We start from the raw sequence: 27,169 nt of genomic DNA, 5'->3' as shown, positions 1-27,169 counted from the left end.
AGGCTTTATATGCTCAGTAGGAAAGCAACTGAACCTGACTAGGGTGATATTTGTTGCAAGTAAGCACATAAACACATCTTAAAATGCTGTCTCGAACAGGAACAACCACGTGAATGTTTGGTTTAATGGGCAAAATATACAAATGCATCATAATAGAATGCAGTAACTTTGTCCTCACCAAACATTACTATCACAGCATTAAGAGATGTTTTAAGAAAGTGACAATAGACAATATTCTAACCATTCTCAAAGAAATACATTTCTACTACAAAATATATTAAAAATGCCAATCACACAAAACCAATCTCATTCATAAACGTATATGAGAGTTATGACATTATAAAAATATGAACTTAACCCAAACGTTCTAAACATAAAATGACCATAAACGTGTTGATATGTAGTTAAACCAAATCAATTAATAAAGCATGGCCGAGAGAGTTCCATATAGAGATGATTGTGTCTCTCTAAAATAAGATGTATCCCTATTTACATGCTTTCCTTAATGTGGGCAAAATCCAATTCCTCAAAGCGAAACATTCTGGATTGGGACAAAAATTTAAATTGTCTCAGTTTAAGAGTTTTGCCTTCACTGATCAAGGACAGAAAAGATGAAGTGTAAAGTGTAGTATCAGAACAGATACTGTACTTTGCTTCTAGGCATCTTTATCATGTGATGATTGAACAAACACCTGAAGTCGTATCACTTTATATATCGACAAACTCAAGGGAGAGAACTTTTGAGAGAAATAAAAATCAAGAATGTTTCTACATTTTTTTAGATAAGGATTGATAATTTGGATTATTCAGACTACTATTCTCATCTTTGTTATATTCACAAGTTTCACAACTTTTTTTCTTTATGTGCATCTTTTTGAAAGGAATTTTTATACTGAACTTGGGAACCTGAATGGAATTTCAAACTGAACCTTTTATTTAATCTAAAGCGGTTAGATTACTCATTCCTAGTGACCCATAACCAAGTAAAAGTATTAAATAGTATGTTATTCTTAGTCCTTATTGGCTGTAGTAAGGAAGTAGTCTGTCACTTAGAACCTCTTGTTAAGCAATGCTTTTTACCTGTTATGTGATCATGTTCATAATTTTGGAAGCTCTAAACTTAATCTTCAATAGATTTGTAGTATTACTATTTGTTGTTTGTTTCTTGTATAGCATTTGCCTTAGGTGAGTTGAATTGGCTTCCTCTGAATGAGGAAGTTTTAAGGGAATATTAAATTCATAGGTAATCTCAGTCGCTTGTATAACAAGAAAAAAAAGTGTGTGTGTGATACCCTACAGTGAGAATTTGTTGGTACCAGCGGTTTAAAGAAGAATCAGAAATATAACCCATTGGGCTGGAAATGCCTTCATGAATCCGTTAGGTCCTTTAAACTGCCAATATTAATTAATATCATTGAATTCTCACTGTATAGTATTACCTATAATAAATATACTATATTCTAACAGACATAACTCTGCTTTCTGTTTTATTCCTCCTAAATTACAATACTATATAAAAACCATTCCTATTCAGCATTGTCAGAGAGTACAAGAAACGGCTAACATATTTATGAAAAAACAGAAATTAATTTTAAAAACTTTGTAATCAAATTTTTTTGTAAAACAAGAAATCTTCAAGCTTTTGTTTTAGTATGATGTTAAGCAGTTGATAGTAAAATGTGAAACACACCTGAAAGTCGCTTAACTTTATATATATATATATATATATATATATATATTTATTGATAAAGTCAAGGGAGAGAACTCCGTATAATTTAACACAATAATTTTCCTGTAATCTGTTTTTGTGGGTAGTGTTTTTTTTTTCTTAGTTAGACTAAGTATTTTCAAGAAAACTGTAGCAAAATATATTTGTATCAATAATGTAGTTGAAGGAAATAACAAAATATACACTAGTCTAAAACAAGTAATTACATGTCGAATGGATTGCTTTTTATGAGTTTTACTTTGTAAATTTGATCTGTTTATATGTTAAAGAAAATTTATGTATGTGTGTAATAAATATATATATATATATATATATATATATAATGTGTAATGTTGAAATATTTTGAATATAACAACCAAGATGAGAATGATGTTCCAAATAATCCAAATAAAATTTTTTTTTATAAAACTGATCTTTTTTTTTTTTTTCTGAAGTTCAATTCCAATATTATGTTCTTCTGTCAACTCCACGTTATGACTCCTTTTGATTTTGGCATTTTCACTTGATTGGGTGTTTTCTCTTTCCACAATAAGAATAATCTTATCCTCTGCATTTTCCGATTCAGAATATCCAGAAGACAATCTGATAGAAGAAGAGGGTAAGCCGATTCACCAAACCAAAAAATACATTTATATTAGCGCAAAACTCACTGCCAACTGCAACGATAAACAGCTTCTTAGAATCGATTAATGTAATATATTTGTATTGTGCTTTATTCTCGCCCCTTTTATTATTTCCAACTCCTATAATAAGGCTATCTTTCTTTATCTCTATCGCTTTCTTTTTTTTTTTAATTTATTTTTTTTTTACTTTTTTTTTTTAATTTACAAATTTTTTTTTAACAGGATACCGTACATAAGATGTGGATACATTTTATTTATATTTTTTACTAATCATATATATTTTTTATTATATGATGTTATAAAATGCTTATTGGATTTGTGAAAAATACGATTTACTGGATTAAAAAAAAGATCTATTGGAATTGAAGGATTACTGTTCGTCAGCTGAATGGTAACTTCAAACACAATTACCCAGGTAACTCTCTAGAACTATCTGAATTCATTAATACTATTTTATTTGTTAAAGCAAACAGTCTCCTCTAGTCCTTACTGAAGTATTAAAACTGGGTATCTGCACATGTGATGTTTTTCTTATAACATGCTAAGTTTTAAGATGTGTTCATCCATTGATTCATTTTGCTGTATTTCTGACAAACACCGAAACTGATGGTTCACAAATCAACAAACTTATTTACATTCTAATTATTGCCTCTTATTTATCTATTTTTGGTGCTTGTCCTGAATTTACCCCATATTAAAAAGAATAAGAAAAATCTCTATGACGTGCATATCTGTGGCGGAAAGAAAATATTGTATTCCAAAAATCACATAAATTTGTCAAGTAGTTTTATTTTTATAAAGTCAGTTTTAAGCGATTAATGTGATATCATAGGCATTACAACTAAAATGTTATAAGTTTGAATTATCTCCCTTATTTTTTATTTTATTTTTATTTATTTATGAGGAGGGGGGCGTTTTAAAAATATTGTAAAACGGTCTCTAATCAGTTAGCCATTAATTTGATTTTATTTAAAAATAAAACTACTTCATAAATTTATGATTTTTGGAATACAATATTTTCTTTCCATCATGTCATATAGATTTTTTTTTTTTTTTTTTTTTTTTTTTGATATTGGGTGAATTCTGAACAAGTAGCATTAATTTTAATCTTGTAATAATAATAATAAATAATTGTGACCCATAATCATTGTAACGTTGAAAAAAAATATTTTGTCTACTTCTTTCTTTTGACTTTTCCAAAAATGAGATCTCATTAAAACAAATTTGTTTTCTTTTTTCTGTCTAGTTATCTAATTTTGGTTATTTCCTTTTCAAATGACAAAAAAAATGTTTTAAAATAGCATTTCTTTATCTGTTTTTGATTATTGACCATTAAGGTCTTTGTTGCAAAACATTCTCGCACAGCCACAAAGAAAACATATGCTCTTTCACTAGATTTCATCTTAGGCAGTAGAAAATAATTTCTAATGAACTTGCATTTTGATTGGTATTTTAATTTTTTGGAAAGCCATGATGTCATATGTTGTAAAAAACACAAAAAAAATAGCAACAAGATGTTTAGTGTTCTTTATTTATATATATATATATATATATAAATATATATATATATATATATATATATATATATATATATATACACACACACACACTTGGGGGTCACCACTTCTTAAGGTCCGAAAGCCACTCATTGATAAAGGTTAGTGAATGTAAAGTGTTCAGTGAGATAACAGCATAATGATCGATGGTGGTGAAAGTTGGGTAAAATATGATTATTTAAGGGAGCAAGACATCAAAAACTTGTTTACACTGAACTTGAAGGTGACCATGATGTAGTTAGCAGGGAAGTAGTTCAGTGGAACAGTTCCATGGGCAAGCAGTTCTAGGAAAAAAGCTTTTTTCATGGAATTTGTGTTTAGATTTAGGCACAGATAGGAGAATGAGGGGAAATTGTTGATGGTGGTTGTGGCTAGACAAGTGCTTTTCATCAATGTTTTTTGTGTAGCACTGCATTATCCACAAGACAGATTATTTTTGCCTTCTTTCTTTATTTCCCATCCTGGTGTTACCAGATCAGACTATCTGAAGATACCAGCTTCCTGATTTAAAAAAACATCAATGTTGTGAAAAATGTTGTTTCCCTCTTTCCCTTTGCAAAACTCAATCATGCTTTGCAAAGCCAAAAATAATATTTCTTTACAAAACAACCAAACCAAACAGTATGAATAAATATTTAAAGATATATAGAACTTGAAACAAAAAAACTTTTACCAAAATGAGTGGATTTGGCATAAAATAACCCGAAAGGTTAGCAATGCTATGAAACAAAACGACCAAACTTCATTTCTCAAATGTATCGTTTTTGGTTATCCAGTAACAATTCCTTGTTTTATTTTTCAATCTATGCATTCAAAAAAATAAAACTCATCACAATACATCTAATAAATGATAACATTTTATTAACAATTTAAATTGTCTGGGAAATTAAACTTTTAGAATGTTATTATTAGGCAAGTATGTTAATTCTAAATGAAAATGTTTATTTATTGTTCCTTCTCCGAGCCCTCTAAGCCATGATTTGACTGCTCTGATAGCTGAGTTGAATTTTACAAGCACAATTTTCAAAACCATGTGTGATCATCTTGGTAATAGTTGTGGAATTTAAAACCAAAAAAAAAAAAATCTCTGTGTTAATCTTGAATGTGCCTTTTGTTAAAAAAAAAAAAAAAAAAAAAAATTTACATATTTCACGTATTGAATTATGAATAATCTTTGTACTAAACTTTGTTGTCCTATATTCCATATATATCGGCATATAACCATCTATTTTTAGATAGTTTAGATGTATGGAGAGGGGGGGTTATATGTTGGCCTATCATTCTCATCCTTTTTCATCATCACCATCGTCGTATCACTCATATATTCTACGTACATCACTTGATAAGTCATGGATTTTGATTTAAGTAAACACATAACTTTTCCCCGCATATGCATCAACCCAAAGGTATGACCTCTGATCCACCCCATCCTGGTCTTCTGCCTCCATGATCTTTCTGATCATGCCGCTTGTGACACTTTGCTATTTCAAATTTTTTTTTTTTTTTTTTTTTAACCAATATTTTTTTTTTGTTCTTTGATAAATCCGGTGAATGCAATAAAGATGCTATGGGCTCCATCAATCATTTCAGATCCGTTCGCTGTTGTCGAGGTACCACAGCAGAATGCAAATAGTAACAAGGATACAAGCAAAGGTTAGTTTGTCCCCCCCAAAAAAAACGCTATCAACGGAGTGATCACCTCACCTCTGGTGAACAGCGACTTCATCCACCTGCTCCACTCCAGGCTGGAGTTTTTTTTGTTTTCGTTTTTTTTTTTTTACCACAACTGGCCACTCCTTGCCATATTTTCATTCATTTCATCCATCGAATCAGCTCTCATTATCCTTCCAACTTTTTTTATTCATTCAATGTTTCTTCTGTTAAGTAATTTGTTTCATTTAACACTTACAATGTTGTTGTTTTTTAATGTCTTCGTCGCTTCTGAGGTTTCTCTCATTATTTTTTTTTTTTTTTGTAAATATAATCAAACGCCAGCATGGATACAACGACATGGAAACAACATTGGTTGATTCTAGTTATTTAACATTTTTTGCTGCATGGCCTTTATCGGTCTCAAACATGAGCAGATATTTTTAATTTTTTTTTTTTTTTTTTTTTTTTTTTTTTTTTTTTTTTTTAAGTCGCATGTTGATTCTTGTTAGGTTCCTCTTCAATTTCTTTTTTTTTTTTTTCTTACAGAAATAGACCAAAGCAGAGATAATGTAGTCATTTATTAAATTCCATTTTTTTTTTCTTTGTTTTTTTTTTTGTCTTTGCCAGCAATGAAAACATAAATATTCTCATTCATAATTTATGTCATACTTATTTCAAAACATCTCCATAATTTTAGTAAAATATGTTGAATTATATTTTATACTTGAATGTTGTAGTTCTCAAAAATGTCACTTATAAATTATCTCATTGTTTTAATATTTCTAGCAATCCATGATTATAATTCTATTTCTTTCAATAATTAGGTTTGCCTTTTTATATTTAAATTATTTTTTATGTGTATTATTTAGATTATTAATACTACTATTCTTGTCCCGGTTCTTAACGTTTTGTCCAATATAACCTTTCAGTTTGTTAGAGTGCATCTTTTATGACTTGGAAACCTTCAACTCAAACTTAGAAATCTTTATGCCTAACATAATAACCTATACAGAATTTCAAACTAAAAAGTATTCTGAATATTCTACATATCAATCCATTCTACATGTCCAACAATTTTATCACTATTCAGTGATAATTATATTTGGATGTAATGATTAAAAAAAAAAAAATGCAGACATCTTGAAGTGAAAAGACTAAAGGAAAGTCGAGTAACCCAAGGAAATTTAGATGCAAACCATTTACAAAGATTTTTATATTTGAATGGAATTAGTCACCAAGATCACCAATATCTTGTACTATTAGATTAGGATGTCTGAAGATATCGGCTTCCTGACCTAAAATGATGTTATGGTTTTTTGTTTTTTGCCTTTCCTTTGCAAAATTTAATCATGTTCTAAAAAGCCAAAACAAAAATTTTCTGTACAAAACAACCAAACTAAACACCATGAATAAATATTTGAAGATATAAACACCTTGAAGCATAAAACCTTTTTTCAAATTTACTGAATTTAGCATTAAATAATCCGAAAAAGGTTGATATGCCATAAAACAAAACAACCAATTAAAATTATAAAGCTTGAAGATCGAAATTGCAGGCCACCAGGAAATGTTTGCTGCCTAATCAAATTGAAATAAAAAGTCTAAAATGCACATGTTGATGAATGAAAACAAGCTTTTCAAATTTGATTGCACATGTACATAAGAACTCTTACATTTTCTGTAAGTAATAGCACAAAAAAATAGAAATGGCTAAAGATGATAACTTAATTTGATTTTAAAAAAATTTAACTAGTCATCAGTTTTATCAGTTTCTGTGAATTTCTTGACGTAGGAAAACTATTTTGCACCGTAAAGATATTTTAAAATCTTGAATATAAAAAAAAAAGTTAGGTTTTTTTTTGTTTTTTTTTATATTTTCTACATAATAACAAGTTTTTATGACCTAAAATTAGAATCGAATTTATAGATTTTACCATATAAATTTTTTTTTTGTTAACTCAAGAAACAAGATTCCAAATTTTTTAAATTTTAATCATTTTATTCATTTATTTTTAATAAACATAAAATCGTCTAACATAGATTTAGGCTAATAAAGATTATTTGTAATTTATATAATATGTTTAGGTATTTTATGTTCGTATGTGCATTATCATCTTTTGCACACATTTTACAAAATTAAGATCCTCCTGTCATGAAAGATGGTGATTAATTTTATTTCACTAAGATAAACAATCTCTACTTTACCTATTTTACAAATGAATTATTCCAAAATCAAATTATATCATCTTGCTGAGTAAACGGTACAATTTTAAATAAATTTTGAAAAGTGACATCAGTTTTAATTTTCAGACTATTTGGCTGGCCATTATTTTTACGGTATAAAGACAGAATATTGTTTTAAATTTAATTAAACTGCTACAATTTTAAAGACACTTTATTTGAAGAATATTTAGCTTACAATGGCTGTTATTTTTACAAAAGAAAGAGACCATTGTTTTCTTAATAGTATTCACTCTTAAAGACATTATTTTAAAAAAGAATATTATTATTAATAGTAAATTATACAGAAAGCACCATGGAACTTTCATGGGTCTCACTAGTATATATCTATTTCTCACTAGACATTCACAATACAATTAAGTTGAACTGCTATTTCTGCTTTGGTGTTTCTATTAATGTCTTTTTTATTGGGCATAAACTCTAGGCTTAACTGTTTTTTGTTTCTGGTGTCTGAAACCCCATATATTTTGATGGGAGATCTTAAGAACATGCAGTTTTTTTATGTTCTTCATAGTCTGATGGATAGTTGATATCTATGAATGGCTTTGGAGTAATATTAATCATTGATAATACTACTACTACTACCACTACTAATAATAATTCACTTCTGTATGTGTGTGCGCGCATATGTGAGTGATTGGTTTTCACTTGGCCATTTAGTTGCTGCTGCTGACACCAATGCTTCTAAGTGTTCGTCTTTTTAATGCCTTTGTCTCTCTCTCTTTTATGCTTTTTATTCCTTCAAGAAAAGGACTGGACTCTGTGTTGCGTTTTGTTATCTTTTAAAAAGAAAAAATAATTTTTTTTTTTTTTTTTTTTTTTTTTAACTTTCTTCATTGTCTATCTGGATTCAGGAATGCATTTTTTTTGTGTGTGTGTGTATATATATATATATATATATATATATATATATATATATATATATATAATTAAAAATTTTAAAATTAGCGGGAAGGGGGGCTCAGCTCTCTGAATTTCTATAATTGCCTCGCTACAAAAAAAATCTACTTAACAAAACTAGATTTACAGTGCTACTAATTTTTTTTGCACATCTTTTAATACTCACAACATAACATTTAACTTGCTCCCCCCCCCCCCCCATCCAATATTCAGACATTCAATACCTACATTATTAACCATAAATTTCCCCCGGTTTCTTTATTTTACCAGTTTACTAATTCAAAAAATTAAAATATCATAGAGATTACCATATCCTAAAACAAAATAAACTATCACATGTTTAAGTAAACAAATTATTAGATTTGCAACATAGGATTTACAATGTGTATAACGGATTCTTATCCTGGATAGAATAGATTTTTACCATGTGCCATAAAACATTAAGAAAATACGATTCATAAAAGGAATTTAAAATAAAAATTCTACACTTGATGCATTTGTTGACCTTGCGAAAACAGTTTACACTTAAACATGAATAGTTGCGAGAACAATGACGAAACCATCTAAATAATTCATTTACCTGTAAAATTTTTTGTCTTCTGAAATCCAAGAGAATAATGATCATAAATAATGAGATAAAATAGACAAAAGTAAATTGTCATAAAGTATCTCTTATTATGTTGTAACTCTTTGGGGATCTTTTGTAAAGTTTTATTCTACTTGTAAAACACATTTGCACTTATACTTAGATTTTTAATATGCAGTACGTATAAAATTTAAATTCCAAAATAAGTGAAAGATAAACCAACTGATGGACAGAATTTTTTGTAGATATGCTTTGTCGCATTAAATATTTTTCCATCAACAAAATGCTATATAAAACTGAAAAGTGACAAACCAATAAAATGTTCCATAAAGATGAAAAAAAAAAATCCATTCACGTTACTAATGATAATTAATTTGAAATCTTTAATTACAGAATCTGAATGAGTAAATTGATTATTTCTAGGAAGGAATGCAATGTTGTAGAGTCCATTATTCTTTTTGCTTATTGATTTAATCAAGGAGGTAATTAATATAGATTCTTCCTCGTAGAAAAACTGTATTTGCTAATTATGTCTACAGGTTAAAAGTTAAAGAATTACTGTGCATTCTGGCAGAGAAATAGAAATAAGGCACGGTTCTGATTCTATTATAGTGTTCAGAAGTGTGAGAATACAGCTTCCTTATATTCTCTAACTGAACTTCAATGTATCACTCATGCTCTTTATCTTTTCTTAGAACAAAGCATTTTTTTCAAAAAGGTTTCTTTTAAAGATTCAAAGAATATTCATGGCCGGTTATTATTTACAGTGAAATCAGTTTCTGTGGAGTCTTTTCGTTTGCAAACAACTGTTTTTTTTTTATTTAAAATCATGTTTTTAGTACAAACATAAATTTTATTTAAAAAAAAAAAAAAAAAAAAAAAAAAAAAAAAAAGGAAGAAATCTGGTCCCAATCATGGTAACCCCTTATGCTTCAGCAGCAATATGTTTTGTGATGAACAAAAGTAATAAAAAAAAAAAAAAGAATCTAGAAAACAGTAAGTTTATATTAAGTTTAATCACCTATTTGAAGCACATACAAGTTGGCATGGTAAAAAAAGATGGCTGATATAAATACATTTTTTTTTAAAAATGTAACTCTAAACTCTATTTTTTTAATGGTATTTAATTTTTTATTTTTTTTTCGATACGATTTATTACAAGTTTGTTTATCAGAGAATGTTATCTTTTTCTCCCCTCCCCCTACAAGTTAGGTTTAAAAATGTGCAATCAAATAAACATTAAAAACTAAAATGACTTCAATGCATACTAGACAACATCGGGTAGGTACATTTTCAGTTTTATAAAATACCATTTATATTCTTAGTTTATTTTAGAAGTTTAAAGAAAAAAAAAATGTTTAATCCCACAGTACTAATAACATTCTCTAATACAAAATGTTACCATTGGGAGTCCGTTTATTTTATTTGTAACAATTTGTGTTTACCATTAGTATATGGCATTGTCTTTACTTGCAAATGATGGACACTGATATACAATTTATGTTATAAATTGGGCCTCTTTGAGCATATTTTATTTTAGTCAGTAACCATATTTCATTTTTTTTTTTTTTTTTTTTTTTTTTTTTGTGCAGAATATACAAGAATGTACAAATTAAATCTTTTAAATATTTCATGAAATAGACCCCCAAATTTTGTAAATTCTTTTCACCATTATTACTCTGGTATTGATATTTTCATTTGCTGTTGAGAACAAATATGGCCGTATGTAAAAAAAAATGTCACTTGTGTTTGAAGAGTGTTAGTGAGAGTACTTATTTGAAAAAAGATTAACTCCCACTCCCTCTTTACATGAACACGAAGAAATGGAATTTTGTGTTGGATAATTTTTTTTCAATAAAATTCATTCAAAATACTGATATTTATCAGTTATTTATGGCAAAACAGAATTAAATATTGATTTTGTACAAAGAGTGGGTTTTATGAAGGAGAAAACCTATCTCCTCTAAATCTCATTAACTAAAAATAGGATATAGATTAAGATTAATTATGTTTATGATAAACTTGATTTGAAATGGCTCAACATCTATTTATGTTCAGAGTTAAATATTGATTTTCTATAAGAAAAGCTATTATTTAGACACTGGTAGTACTTTGTATATAAGATTAGAAAAAAATTCAGTTAAGATTCTTCCTTGGGACACCTGCGTTACCGTCTGCAGCTCACGTTTATTTTCCACGCTTTGGGTTTGATTATCATATTTTTAGAATAAAATTAAACGATTGCATTCCTCATCTAATGTTAACCGTTTTTTTATCATGGAGTCTGTCCTCATCCTTTGTTTTAACTTTTTCCTTTATTTCATACTAATCTTCACTCAGACGCTTTGTTTTTGTCATTGGTCTGCTAATTATTGGCGCCTTTCTTTATTCTTGTCAACCTTATTTTGTTGCTTTTTCTTCATTGCACTGGCTTTCACGTCTACAGACAAATACACTTTTCAGTAGTTGCAAATTTAAGCAGTTTGGGAATGTATCTCTAGGGCAGTGCTCTAAAAAAAAAAAAATTTTTTTTATTTGTAAAATGTCCATTTCTCACAAATTTGAAACTTATTTTCTATCAAGTTGGAATTTTGGAATTGAACTTATACCCAATTCTTGTCATATATGCCAAAGAAATGAATTATGTTCATGTTTTGGTTATCGGACGTTGTCATAATCCGATTGGAAGATAGAATCTTTTTTTCTTTTTCAAATGCATATAAATCAGCTTTGACAGTCAGTGCAGTTATCGCAGTCTTGTTAAACCAAATGGAATATTTTAATTTCTTTGACCTTTGGTGTTTTCAAAAATTGTTTCAGATCTAACAAGTGTCGCTAGAGAGGAATTAATATTCCTAATGCAGAGTTTTGTCTCTTGCAAATTATGTCAGACATAAAAAGAAATTATCTTTTCTTTTTTTTTTTTCTTTTTTTCATGATACTCTTCCTTTTAAATCTTGAACTTTTTGACTGGAACTAATACGATTCTAACTGGAAACCAAAAAAAAAAGAATCTTCGTACTCCCTCTCCTTATCTTCCTTATATTTTGTGAATACTTTTCATTTGCATAGGAGCATCGTCTTTTTTTCTTCACTTTTTGTTTGTGTATACACTCCAAACAATGTCTAAATCTACATTTTAATCTTACACTTTCATATATCTCCATCTCTCCATTTTTTTTTAATTTGTCTGCGGACAAATTTGGATCTTGGGAACAATCAACATTTTTACACGCTGGTTGGATTTCTCGTCCAATTTAGCTGTTTCAGTTACATTACTTGGACTTTTTAATCATTTTATAATTCTCTTACTATCTTTCTCTCTTTTTCTCCCTCCCCACAAAAAATACTTTCACGCCTTATTCCTTCATATTCTCTTGCAAATATCATCAAACAATTTAAAGCATCCAAAATCACTTCATTTGGCATTGAGAGCACAATCTGTTTGCCCATGCCTCATTTGGCTGTTATGGATTTATATTGAAGCCCTAACAGCTAAGTTCCCTCATTTCTATCATGTGTGCTGGGGGGTACATTTCCAATTAAGTCTGCCATCTACTGACCTGTTATTATTATACCTGTGCTTCAACTCTCTAAGCAGAGGTTGTTCATTGTTTCAAACAGCCTCATCGTGCGAAACAACTTACAGCCTGATGAAAGTTATGAAGTTTTAAAAAAACTCAACTCTACATGCTTTCTTGCACTTTTTATTTGTAGCCTCTTATGCACTTGGGCATATATATATATATATATATATATATATATATATATATATATATATAAGTCTGCGTTTTTGTATGTTTTTTTTTTCTTTCAGTGTTCGGTGAGTAGGGTTAGGGAGGGTTTGGGGTATTTTTTTTTCTAGCCAAGGAAGGTAAGCTTTATTATTTTGTTTTTCTGTAATCTAATAGATTTTGTATTTTTTTATATATATACTTGATTGTCTTTTTTACCATGTAATCAAATTCTGACTCTGCCAAGAATCAAGCGTGGCTTAGTAGGGGATGCCCTTTTGTCTACCCTGCAACCTCTCTCCCACAGAATAGAAGTTGTGAGCCTATCCTTGTTTTATCGTTATATCCATGGCAGGTGCTCGTCTGAACTCCAATCTCTGGTCCCCCCTCGCCAATCCTTCACGAAAAACACCCGTCTAGCCGAATCCACTGTGAAAAATTTCCCCCACTCTTTATCTGTGTCTAAATCAAAACGTAGATTCCATGAACAAAGCTTCTTTCTTAGAATGCACGCCTGTGGAACTCTGTTCCGTCTGCCTGCTTCCCACCTGACTACAACTTGGATGTCTTCAAGTCCAACATTAACAAATTCCTAATGAACCGCCCCCTTAAGTAAACACTTCATCAAATCTCCACACTAACGTAATGTACTTGCACTAACCCTTATCCCTGAGTGGCTTCCGGGCCTTGATAAGTGGTGACCACTGTGTAAAAAAAAAAAAAAAAAAACTCCTATCTCCACACAAAAAAATGAAAATTCATATACATAAGCATAAGTTTTTAAGGACTTGAGTCTCTTTTTGTCATTGATTTTTCTCAGTTTTTTGTAGAATCATGTATTTACAAAAGGGACCATATAAAGGTTACCAGGGTTCATAATGAAAAGTGGTAGTGAGGCACCCAGAGGATTTGAATTGAGCACTCCACATCAGCATCCACTTCAGGTTCTCTTTGATCCTCCCTGCTTGAGAAATTTAGAGTCAGAAGTGGCACTTGACATGAAGCAACACTTCTTTTACTCTAAACTTGTTATTGCTTGGCTATTCCTTACAGAAAGTATCCATTGTCTCTCAGGGCAGAAGATGACCAACACCAGGCAATGGCTCATGCCTGCTCTCCATCCAGTTTGATGGAATAAAGTTGACACCAGTTAGGATATGTGCAGTTATATTGTTTCTTATGCACTCAAGCCTTCCGCACTATATAACATTCCTTAGTATTTGGGATATCCAGACACATTATGAAGTTGATGCAAAAAGTGTAACACACTGTGCGTGCGTATGTGTGTTTATATATCCTGTACGTGCGTATGTGTGTTTATATATCCTTAATTTCTGCTAACGATCACATCGTCAGTTTAAAATAGTATTATAAATTGAATTGAACATTAAAAGATAGTAAAATAGTTCATGGTACTAATAGTAGTTTTGCCTTCAAACAGATACCAACTCTCCATTAATAATAGATGTAAAAAAAATAATAATGTCTAGTGTAATAAGCCTAGGATTTCCTCCTAAATTATTAAAACAATTGGAATAAGTTGTAAATTCAAATTTGAATATATAGTAGAACCCCGAGATACGGTGACCCCAGGATTTTTTCAGGTTATGATGTAGAATACAATGTTTTTCTGGCCCCTGCTTACGGTATTTGCGTCGCCTTACGGTGTTATTTATAATGTTATTTGATTATATACATGCGTATTATATACTGTACTGTATTTTGTCACTAATTTTTAATATGTACTGTGTAAAATTTTGTTTCGGCCTGGCCATTTGGCGATTTCACCTTACGATCCCAACCCCGGAATGGGGTTCTACTGTAGCCATCTTGATTCTTGACAGAAAACTTAAGAATCTTCTGTGACTTTTCATGAAGTTTCCTTTCGATATTATTGTCTGATTTTGTTTCTTTTCAGCCCAATTTCTCTTCTCAGTCATAAAATGTTTAAAATATATTCTGATTATTCTTATTTTTGTTCTAATTAATTTTTTTAAGTTGTGATTGTATAAATCTAACCTATTATGATGTTATAGTTGGGTATTTTGAAGAGGTTACAGTAAAAAGAATAAAATTAAAACACCTGCATATGCTCTTTGAGCCACATTTTTGATTAAAAATTGAGAAGGTACAAATATGACGCAAACATTAGGTCTTTTAATAAAAAACATTTTTTTGCAGCTATAAATAAAAAGCTACAAAAATTAAGGAAAAACAATTTCATGCTTTCATGTATTGGCAAAAAAAAGATTAAGTTTGACACTTGATCTTTTTAAACATTGTAGCAAAATTAACCTTTTTTTTTTTCATTTCGTGTTTTTTTTTTTGTTTTTTTTTTTTTTTCAATGCATGGCTGATCATTTATTTCTTATATTTTTTCTTAATGCTTGTATTTTTGTTTGGCTTTTTAAAACTTATTTTTATATATGTATAAAGAATTTTCCAAAAATGATGGATTTAATCTTGCCATAAACAAACATAATGTTACTTATAATTAGTTATTTTTTATTTAGTGTGTCATAGTCGCATTTAAAAAATATTTAGATTAAATATTAGTGTGTGTGTATGTATATATATATATATATATATATATATATATATATATATATAACAAGATGTCATCCTATAGTAGATAGCTTCTTTTTTTTTTTTTCTTTTTTTTCTTTTTTTAAACTTCCACAACTGGTAATGAACTTGATATGAGTTTTGGTTCGTTCTGTATTTTACCTATTACTTCGTTTTGCACTTTTCTGTGAGAACTTTTTTTTTATTAGTTGATAGATGAAATTTCTAGAATTGACATACATCTATATGTTGTTCTTCTATTAACCAAAGAAATCTGGAAATGTTGAGTTTTTGTTTTGAAAAAAAAAAAAAAAATGACTAGTAAGATGAATAAGATTCTTGGACTTTGGAATCTAGCAAAATGGCTATTCATACATCCTCTTTTGTTATAGTTTAAATATCAAGCTTCTGATTAATTAAAAAAATGGTATATATAAAGAATAGAAAATATATGCAAAAGCAAGGAAATTGATAATTTACTTTTTGTTTCACTATAGAATAGGTATACCATTTTAGCCTTTGTGCAACATTAAGCCAGATAACTCATTCTGTATGTATTTTAAAGAACACAAACATCAGCAACAGCTGACTCGAAATATTATTTCTTGTAAACAAGACAATTTGTTTTACATGAATTTAGTTATCAAAATAGTAGGTAATTAAGATTTGTTTATAATAATGTTCTGTTCATTTTTGGATGTCCAAACTTGAGAGTGAATGATGAATTAATAACATTATTTAAATGTAATACTTAAAAAAAAAAATATGTGCTATACGGAATTATGCAGTATATAAAAGGAGTGAAAAAAAAGTATGCCCTCCAGTTTTACCGTTTACCGGTAAGGACACACTATTGATAATAATTTCAACTGAAAATATTAGAAATCAGATATGGCCATTCATATTCCCAAATCTGCTACTTTTTAAAGATTTTTTTTTTCTCAATCCATGTAATATTAATAATGTATTATGTAATATTAAACTAAGTATGTCTGCTCTTATTTATTGCACAACAGTTTATGATTCTCTCTCCACTCAAACCTGTAAGTTATTGCAATCCCACAGTTTGGATCATTGTCAAAATGAATCTGCTTCTGGCCAATCAACTCCACAGGACCTACCCTACTTGTTTATCATCCTCTCATTGTTGTTCTCTCCCGCAGGTGACCAATCTTTTGTTCAAACTAGAACTCTTTATAGTTGGTCTTTAGAAATGACCAGCATTGCTCTTCCAACTAATGTTGGAACGACCACAAAGGCGGAAAGAAGGATGACAACAACGGGTGAAGGCAGATTTTCTTGATTTGCATGCCTGTTTTTGCCGAGCAGGTAGCCATGCACACACACACACACACACTTTGAAACCCAAATACACACATACTCTGTGTATTTGTGTGTGTGTGTCTCTCCTTTTCTCTTTCCGTGTGTATGTGTGTGTGATGGCATTTATGGCTCATCATCACTTTTACCATCTCTGATTCCTCTGACACTTTCTGCTGGAATTGACTCAAAGCCACCACATGTTTACTTTTTTCCAAACTAATTTTAATGGTGTACTTAATCAACATCTATTTCAATTCACACAATTTACCAGAACCTATTCTTCTCTATCACATCTAAAACAAATTCCTTCTTTGCTGGTTTAATAAGATTTCTTATTTTTCTTCTGATTAATAATTTATTTATTCATGTAAATATCACACATAATGAAAACTTGGGTTTCACAGACAAACTTAGCCTAGGTTGGAATATCTGGGCAGTAAGAGTCCAGCCGATTGTCGTCAGTCCAAAATCTCCTTAAAGGAACATAACAAGAAAAAAAAATACTCTTCTATCAGGGAGAGACAAGCAATAGTCTAAAAGATTTTAGTGTCTTTCTCTGATGAGTGTGCGTGCTTCTTTTAAGAAGAATTTAGATGATCATTCAGACTCATTGTTCCAGATATTCCGAGCTAAGTTAATTTTGTTTATGAAATACTAATTTCCTAAAGCCTGGATATTTACATAAATAAATATGATGCTCTTACATATGAAGTTGATGATATATATATATATATATATATATATATATATATATGATGCTCTTACATATGAAGTTGATGATATATATATATATATATATATATATATATATATATGATGCTCTTACATATGAAGTTGATGATATATATATATATATATATATATATATATATATGAAAATCAACTTCTCAGAAGGGAATCTAATCAAGACAGCAGATTTTATACACACAAGTGTTAGTATGCTTTAAGATGAAGCTTCATAACTATAACTTATCTCAGATTTTATTGCAGTTTCATTGATTATCCAATTACCAAAATGTATGAATAAATTCCTGGGCGTTTTTATAAATTTGAATATGTGCCTAGTTTGTATTTAAATGTATAAAATCATCTTGTTTTGCTGATTGGATAATCAATGAAACTGTAGTAAAGTGTTAAGATAAGTTGTATTTGTCATAATCTATATAATTGTTAAAGTTACAAATCGCCCATAACTCCCCAACACTACACCAGGTTTCATGCTCCTTGGAACATGGAACCCGGTCTAATGCTTGGATCAGTAATGGAGTTAAGAATTTATAGTATTGAGCATAATTTTTTTTATTCTCATTGTGTACTTGTAAGTTATAAAATTATATTTTTTTTGATCTTGTCTGTTTTGTTACTTATTCTTCCGACTAATTCTTTATCATTGATAAATTCTTGGATTCCCTTCCACGCTTCTCTGTTTTAAACACATCCTTTCTTTCAACATGATAAATTCCTGCATATATTTTTTCAACTGTACCATTATTTAGCATGATCTAAATTTAACTCTGAAAAAAAAAAAAAAAAAAAAAAGACAAACAGTTGTAAAATATAAGAAATTGATTTCCTTTTTATATAATATTCCTGGAATTTTAATTCAGATTTTATTCGCACGGTGGTGTAAATTTTTTTTTTTTTTTTTTTTCTAAATAAATTGATCTTTGTTAATTAAATTTTCTCTAATAATTCCAGTCATTTTCCCAGAATACAATTTGCTTTTCTCCTTTAAACACAAAATCACATTTTCATAATGTTCTTATGCAATCTTCTAAATCATTGAACAAAAAATGACTTTTCTACATCTTATCTAGTTTAGCACATTTTATTTTTAAAAAAAAGTATATTTCGTTTTACTCATTTTATTAAAATGTATAGCAAACGAAATGCATCAACACTGTAATTACTGAAATAGTTGCCGACAACACTTGTCGATGTATGGTTGGCCTCCGGGACAAGATCACAGTGTAGTATCTGTTCCGGCAGATGCTGCAAGCTATGACTAGCTATGACTAGCAAAGACCAGATGTGGGGGCAACCCCACATGCCTGACCATTAACCAGCTCCCATTTCCCACCTCTCGGGAGCTGGTCCCCTTTTTCCCTTCCCCCTCCCTTCACTCCTCACATTAAAAATCGGCCTTGTGCCTAATTTGCTCGGTGGGGGAGCAAATAAACACCATCACAGTGTAGTATCTGTTCTTCAGATGCTGCACTTCAATTTCTTGTTCTGTCAGTGGAGGAGAAATCCTTCACGACTGAGACAATTTTTATTTTTGTTCCTTTTCTCCACGTTAAAAAACGACCCTGGTGTCTAACTCTGTCCCGTGGGGAAGCATTGTAAATAGGAACACTTGTCGATGTATGCAAGGCCTTTATTTTAAGGGAGGGGTGCTACGTTTAACTCTAGAATGGTACCTAATGCAATATTTCGCTCTCCCTCTAAAAATTAGGCTTAGTCTCTCTTAAGTAGTGAATAATTGACAATAATATATAGTCGCTGAAAGAGTCATATTGTGAATTAAAATTAGCAACATTTTGAATTAGTATTACAAAATTGTTTTCATATATATAATCTTGTTATCAAAAAATGAATCTTTAACAAAGTAAAACTTTTCAAGATAAGAAAAGCTTGCCACTATTGAGAGGAGAATATATATATATATATATATATATATATATTCAAATATTATGCATTAGTTAGGGATACCTGAGAATCGTCAATCTAGTCATACTGAATTTAGGATAAAATCCAGCTGGTCATTGCAGAAAGAGTTGTTAGTTCCCTTTGTGGGGGAATGGGGGGGGGGGGAGTGAACACAACAAAATTTACTCGTTGAACCATTTTTAATTCCGATTTTGATAACGAATTGGACTGACAAATCTTTTTTTGTAATGACCAGTTGGATTTTATCCAGAAGGACTAATAGATGAAACCTGGGTAATATTTTTATATAATGTTTAAATGAAATTAATTCTATTAGCTTTTTAGCTATGATCGAGCATTGTATTGATTTTTCTCAAACTTATTATACATGCTATATATGTGTGTATGTGTTTCTTAAAATTGCTTCACATTTGAAAAGTAAAAAAAAAAAAACTATTAAGGAAAAGAAAAGTAAATTTTAATTGGTAATATAATTTTTACTATTTCGGACAAATAAAAAAATATTCTTAAAACACAAGTATTTAATGTTGAGTTATAAGTTTCATTTATTTAAAAAATGATACTTATAACTCAACATTAAATACTTGTAAGGGCTTTTTTACCTTATGTTTTTTTTTTTAATTATGACATTTATTCTTATTGTTTTTTGTGACACTCTCATACATATGTCCGACAGCTTTACATGAAATTGTACATTATTTAATTGTTGGAATTCTTTGAGACGAGTAATTTGTATATTTTTTATTTATTTGCGGACTATTATCCTCATTTTCATAGTTGTTTCACAATGTTTCAGCCAACTATCACGCTGGCCTCTGTCAGGTTAGCCGCGACAGATAGGAATGCTTAATCTTCAACTGTATCTTCAGTAATTAATGCTTTCCACAGTTGTTGTCGCTTCACCACGTTTTGGCCAACTAATCCTCTGGTCGGTTTTGGGTAGGATTGAAACCACTACCTTCAGACAATGCTCACCTGGAACTATAGAGACATTGAATCTCTACAGAGGAATAGTTGACCAAAATGTTGTGAAACAACTATAAAAATGAGTATAATTGTCCACAAATAAAAATTTAAAAAAATATGAAATTGTACGTTTGAAGTGCAAAGAGAATATTTTTTTCCCCTTATTAAAATATAATCTTCTGCATATATTTATCATGTTCTTATTAATGTTAAGCACAAGTAATGTGTTCATAATCAAATCAAAATCTTTATCAGTCTGTAAAATAACTTGTGCATATTACAAGCATCTGCATTAGATTTCAGACTTGATTCGTGTACATAAAGTGACAAGAATTTGGTGTCTATTAGTATGTATTTCATATCGCCTTAATTATGTTTTTTTTTGTTGTTGTTGTTTTTTTTTTTTATTGAAAGTATGTATGTATTGGAGAGTAGGATATTTATATGTAATACTAACTTGTGGTTATTGAATTTAAAAGCTAATTTTGTTTACCTTATATAACCATCATTTTATTTTTCAAATGTGAATGAATTCTTTTTTAACCAAGAAACACATTTTCAATAACAAGAAATACATACACAGATTAATCATATATCATGTGTGTGTGTGTCTTAGGAACGTTTTTATTTTTAAGGGAGGTAGTACTTGATCAACACTGCTGAGGAGCCATGATATAAAATACTGCTTTGTTTTGTAAATCCCAGAAACAGTTTTTTTTATAATAAACAACTGATGACCGCTAAAATAATATTAGGACCAGTGTAAACTTTTTGGCGCAAACTAATGCAGTAATTACAAGAGATTATTGGACTTACAAGTGATGGGGTTTTGTAATGAAGGATTGGGACAAAAGGTTTTTTTTTGTTTTGTTTTTTTATTTATTTATTTATTTTTTACATATAATTTTTAAAGGTTGAAAACTTTGAAGAATATATATAGAAATAATATTAGTATAAATAATGGTGTCAGAAGAAAGGTTGCTACTCTTTGTGTCTGCTATTGAGACTGATTGATTGAAAGCTAGTTTTTTTTTTTTTTTTTTTTTTACTTGTTTTGTCTTTTGTCTAATGTCTCTGTTTTGTTGCTGTCTTTTGCTTGGCTTTAAATGAAAATCAAACTTTCACTTTCTACACTGTGTAACACGACCTTCCTTTCTTTTACAATAAGAAATTCAGTTCAATTTTACAATAGTAGTGCAGATGAAAAATTACTATCATAGTCGAGTTTCGCATTTAAACTTTCATCTAAACAAGATGAATTGTTCACTGTCTCCGGTTTATATTGGCCTCACTGCTATTCCTCTTCCACCGCATATACAATGCACAACATGATAATGCTTCATCTGACGAGACCAACCAACGAACATGAGCCAGTGAGCCTTTCATTTTATGCATTAGTATAACAAAGAAAAGGAGTACTTTTTATTGCAGCACTGTTATAAAATTGAACAAATCTCTCATATCTTTATCAACAAATTGAAATACTTCCGTTGATTTGGCAAGAATAATTCTGATTGAATGTCTCCATTTTTCTGTTTTTGTTCTCCCTTATAATACCAACCCATCCTCCTTTTTTATTTTTTATTTTATTTTTATCATAATTTTCTTTTTAAATTTTATGAACCTCCTTAAAAATTTTCGCTATATTTTGTGTTCTCTTCTGAAAGAGTCCAACACATTTTAGAACTGTTGATTCTTCCCTTGCGTTGTCAACAGTGAAATATATTTTTGTATCAACATTTTTTTTTTTTTTTTCAATATGACTGTTAAGGAGCTAAACTTTATTTTTCATTTGTTTTTATTTTATATATTTTTTTCTTAAAGGAAGTCAAGAGAGAAGACTGATTGAAGAGGTCTCCTTCCATTGATATAGGATTTAATATTTCTATGAATGTTGACTAACAAGAATTCATCAGTTATTCGACAGTTGAATCTTTTTTTTTTTTTATGTACAATTGTGTTCAAAATAATTCACTTCTATCCTTTCTGGTTTGTTATATTCTTTGAGTAAATGTGAACAAGAAAATGATTGCTTAATTTCAATCTTTTATTGTTTATTAAAAAAAATCCCTTTTCTTTTAAGATATTCAACAATGTGTTTGTATGGAAATTGTGTGTGATAGTTGTAGAGAATTTGGACTTTCCAACTCTTGCATGGTTTTACTTTAACTTTTGAAGTTTACAATGACCCCCAGGTTGAGCACTTAAGTGTGACTTATTGTACTTTTTATTGTTTATTTGCCTTGTTTGATTTCCAATGAAAAAAAGTCACTTATCTAATGCGATAAAAGTTTATCTATTTGTTTTCCCTCCTGCAATAACTGACCATCTCATCTTCACATAGACCTGTTGAATTCCTCTGAAAAGTTTTGGATTAGTAAATTTCTTTTTGTTTTATTTTTTTTTTTTGTAAAGCATTTGTTAGCTTAATCCTTTGTGAACCTTTCTCTTTTTTTATCTAAAGAAGAATTAAGTTTTTAAAACTGTTATTTGTTAACCGTGTTCTACATTGTTGCTACGAAACACGTCACAACTTTCACGTGTGCCATGGTTTTTGCGGTTTAGTGCTCTCACTATTAGCATACACTGCACATATTTTTGTAAGATTCGCACAAAGGTTTATATAGTAGCTCAATAGTGTAGAATATGACTAGAGCTCTTAATTTAGCGTATAATCCTAGTTCATTCAAAAAACATTTTGTTTACTGCCCATTTTTGTAAGTATACAAACTTTACCAAACATTCGTAAAAATACTTCAATCAGCACAGTCAAGCTAAAAAGAATGCGTTATGCTCTGGTGAAGCATTTTTGTGAATGTTTGGTGACGTTTGTATACTATAAAATCATAAATGTATGCATATATATTTACAAAATGGTTAGAAACAAGTGTTTGTAAACACGTGTGTGTAGGTGTGTTAGTTGGCAGCATCTTTGTTCTGATAGTTTTACTAACCAAATGGATCTTTTTTGCTTTCCAGATATGTTATGTAAAAAAAAAAAAATGTTGCGTTGCCATTTTGATTGTTTGCCAATTTCTCCAAAACGCCCTCTTACACTTTGTGTGTGTGTATATATATATATATATATATATATATATATATATATTGTTTGTACTTAGCTTTAGATTTTTTCTTCAAACATTTTCATGTAATTAGTTTTACCTTCGTTTTTGACAGCACCATAACAAGATGGGACACGTTTTGTTGACAATGTTGTCAACTTTTAAACTGAAAGAAAAAATAGAACTTGTGACTCTTATAATGTGAAAGAAAAAAAATTGGTGTTTCTATAATTTCTACAGAATGAGAGATTTTGTTCTTATCTGTCCATGACTATATGGCCATTATTTTTAACATGTTGTCTCCCATTGAAAGAAGATGAATGGTTGTATAGTATTTGTTGGTATCTATTTTTTTTTTTTTTTTAATGCTAAGAAACTGAGCTGCCACCATTTGCAACTGTATGGGAACATGCTTGCATTTATAGTCATTCATGAAAAATATTTAAACTACTTGACCTGAGAAAACAAATATTAGTTCTTTGATCCGACAACATTTAAACATGTTTTGAATTTCATGTTGTAGTTTAGGGATACAAATGGACTCTTGCCTTCAAAATTTGATTCACGCAAAAAAAAAAAAAAAAAAAAAAAAAAAAAAAAACCATTCCTATTCACTAGGCTTTAAAATCCTTTGTGAATTTCAAAAGGTCACAACCATCCATCACTGCAAAGAAATTTCACTTTATGTGCTTAACATCAAACAGAATTTCAGTGAACAGAGTTTTCAAGAAACTTCCATCTGTGAAACATGGTGCCACAAGACTGCTCCCCTGAGGACTATGTGATCATCATCAAATGTAATATCAAATATACTTGTCAAATATCATCAAAGTTTATTTATCCCATTATGTGATCCTTTACAATGTTCATCATTCAACTGTGAATCTATCCAGCTGATTGACCCTTATCCTTGGATGGTTTTTAGACTTGATCACTGACTAGTTATTAAAAAAAAAAAGTAGCCAGCATCTCTTTAAAAATTTGAAAATAATTTTGAAACCTTTGTCATCAAATAGAAAGCGATTTTTTGGGTTGAAAACAAATATTCAGGTCATTTGAGCTAAACCAAATGAAAAACGTTATCGATTGTGTCACATTAATACGATTGAATGAAAATATCATTTCTTTTATGAATTCCTAAAAGTGATGTTTTTATTACTCATTCAAATTGATCAACTTAAAAAATATTAAAACAAGTCTTATGATTCGATTATCACTATTCAATTTGTTCTGCAGTCTTTATAATTTTTATTACTTTACAAATGCAGCACTTCCTCTTTTCTTATTTTCCTCTTTTCTTATTTTCTTTGATTTTTCCTTTTTTGTTTTTTTCATTGTTCTAATATTTTATTTCTTCTGTTACTTCTTTCTTTGATGTTTTTAACTGTTTTCTTCTGTTTTTTTTGTTTTTTTTTTGCTTTTTTCTTCGTTTTCTTTCTTCTTGCTTTTTTCTTCGTTTTCTTCTTGCTTTTTTCTTCGTTTTCTTTCTTGCTTTTTTCTTCGTTTTCTTTCTTGCTTTTTTCTTCGTTTTCTTTCTTGCTTTTTTCTTCGTTTTCTTTCTTCTTGCTTTTTTCTTCGTTTTCTTTCTTCTTGCTTTTTTCTTCGTTTTCTTTCTTCTTGCTTTTTTCTTCGTTTTCTTTCTTCTTGCTTTTTTCTTCGTTTTCTTTCTTCTTGCTTTTTTCTTCGTTTTCTTTCTTCTTGCTTTTTTCTTCGTTTTCTTTCTTCGTTTTCTTTCTTCGTTTTCTTTCGTTTTCTTTCTTTCTTGCTTTTTTCGTTTTCTTTCTTCTTGAGATTCTTCTACCTCTTCCTCTTCTACCGTTCTACTTTTACCTCTTCTTCTATCTTTCTTTTTTCTTTTTCTCCTGCGTACTCTATCTTTACATTTGCTTTTTTTTTTCTTACTGCCTTTTTATTATGCAATTGAATTAGACTTAATCATTTTCCTAGTTTAGTTTTGAAATTTGAAAATATTCTCTATGTCCACTTGTTGATTCATCCATTTCATTTGTCAGGCAAGACATGCATTACATTATATTTATCTTTGAATTTTCATTTTTAATTCTCTTCCCATAAAGTCTGTTCTCTCCTCTTTCCTTCAATCTCATACTAAAGTGACTGACTGCTTCATTTTTTTCTTTCTTTCTAAAATTAAAAAAACAAAATAGTTTAGATTAGTTTAGTTGCTCAAACATGATTTTATTTTTATTTATTTTTATTTTTTTTTGAGAGAAGGGGTAAATTTTTACATGTATTTTATTTCTTGATCAGACAGCTTAGTACACAATTTTCAATAAAGTTTTAGAATTTAAGCGTTTTGAAAAGATTTTCCTTTTTGATGATTATATTAATTTACCAGCATCGTTCATTCCAGTTCAGGGTGGATTTTGTTACGGATTTTCATTTTCTTGTTGAATACATATATTATGAGAAAAATGAATATGAAAAACGTGATGTTGAAACTGAAACTTATTTGAACATTTCTAATGCTTATTTTAAGAGGATTTCAAATGTATAATGAGGCTTGAATTGATTACAATCTTTATATAGAAAATAGTTCGGTTAGAAGAGCCATATATTATCCCGAGTTCAACATAACCATTTTCAGATAAAAAATTTCCAAAAATGAAAAAGGTTGTAAATTACATTAGCCAAAAGGTTTTGGATATAAAATAGTAATCTGAATAATCCCATTTTAATTTTTGTATTAAGTTGGTTTGATCCAATTTTCATTCAAGTTCATTGAGTGACTTAAAGTTTAACAGTGTTCTTTGTATTTCATCAAACTTCTGAATTCTTTTATACATAGAGATTTGAATTGTGGAAAGCAACACCAAAATGGCTGTTTTTCTGTGAGTGTCCTTGTGGTGGTTCTCATCTAATTATGGGCTGAACTGAGTCCTCAATCAATTTGCTAAGAACCCTCCACACAGATATGCACACTCTTGTAGTGCTGGGATTTTATAATTCTTTTACTATTTTATTTTGTTTCAGTATACATAGGTGTTACATGATGCCCTGTGAATTTAGCCTTAGTTTATACTTCTGGGGTGGTGGAGGTGGAGGAGGTCTCTTAAACACGTCTGTTCTGGTTGCAGTTCAACACCCGAGAGAGATAGATCAGACTCAAATGCATTAACTTAATTTCTAGCAGAAATTTGCTCTTTCTACATATTCTGATTTTTTACTAGCACATCTGTATATCATGTTACGATACACAGATTACAGCATTTCAGCTTCTCTTTTAGGGTAAAAATTTGGATTTGTGGGGTGGAAATCCACATTGCAGATTATCATATTTAAAAATGGACTGCTGCTCATTGGACAAAATGGTAGGTTAACTATAATGTAGACATATGTAGGTCTCCTTCCTTCTTGAAACGGTTTGGAGTTGCACTCCACACACACCTTCTTTAAATTACTGGAATAATCCATCAGAAAGACGAGCGCTGATACACTTGGTTTGAGCACCGTTGCAGAAATTGCCAGGATGCTGGTGTATACAGCCTTGAGCTTCCTTGAGAACTCTAGCTCCGAATTTCTCCTCAGAGTTGAAACAAGGAC

General features: G+C 29.7%; 1 protein-coding gene across 7 annotated transcripts in view; it reads left to right on the top strand.

The window, feature by feature from the left end:
- Nucleotides 1-27,169, top strand: part of LOC145277647 (fasciclin-2-like) — a 248,853-nt gene that overhangs the window by 171,189 nt on the left and 50,495 nt on the right. For 2 of the 7 annotated variants that reach the window (XM_080129237.1, XM_080129241.1), the window contains exon 16: nt 5,499-5,561. The exons of 2 other annotated variants lie outside the window; for them this stretch is intronic. In XM_080129237.1, the coding sequence (XP_079985363.1) occupies nt 5,499-5,561 (63 nt within the window). Of the gene's footprint in view, nt 1-2,294; nt 2,328-5,498; nt 5,562-16,750; nt 16,871-27,169 lie in introns of all 7 variants that reach the window. 3 more of the 7 variants (XM_080129238.1, XM_080129242.1, XM_080129240.1) reach the window with 2 other exon arrangements.

Source organism: Euprymna scolopes, chromosome 6 (assembly GCF_053919585.1).
Source record: "Euprymna scolopes isolate OS-2025 chromosome 6, ASM5391958v1, whole genome shotgun sequence".
Lineage (NCBI taxonomy): Eukaryota > Metazoa > Mollusca > Cephalopoda > Sepiida > Sepiolidae > Euprymna > Euprymna scolopes.
This window is presented reverse-complemented; position numbering and strand designations above follow the sequence as displayed.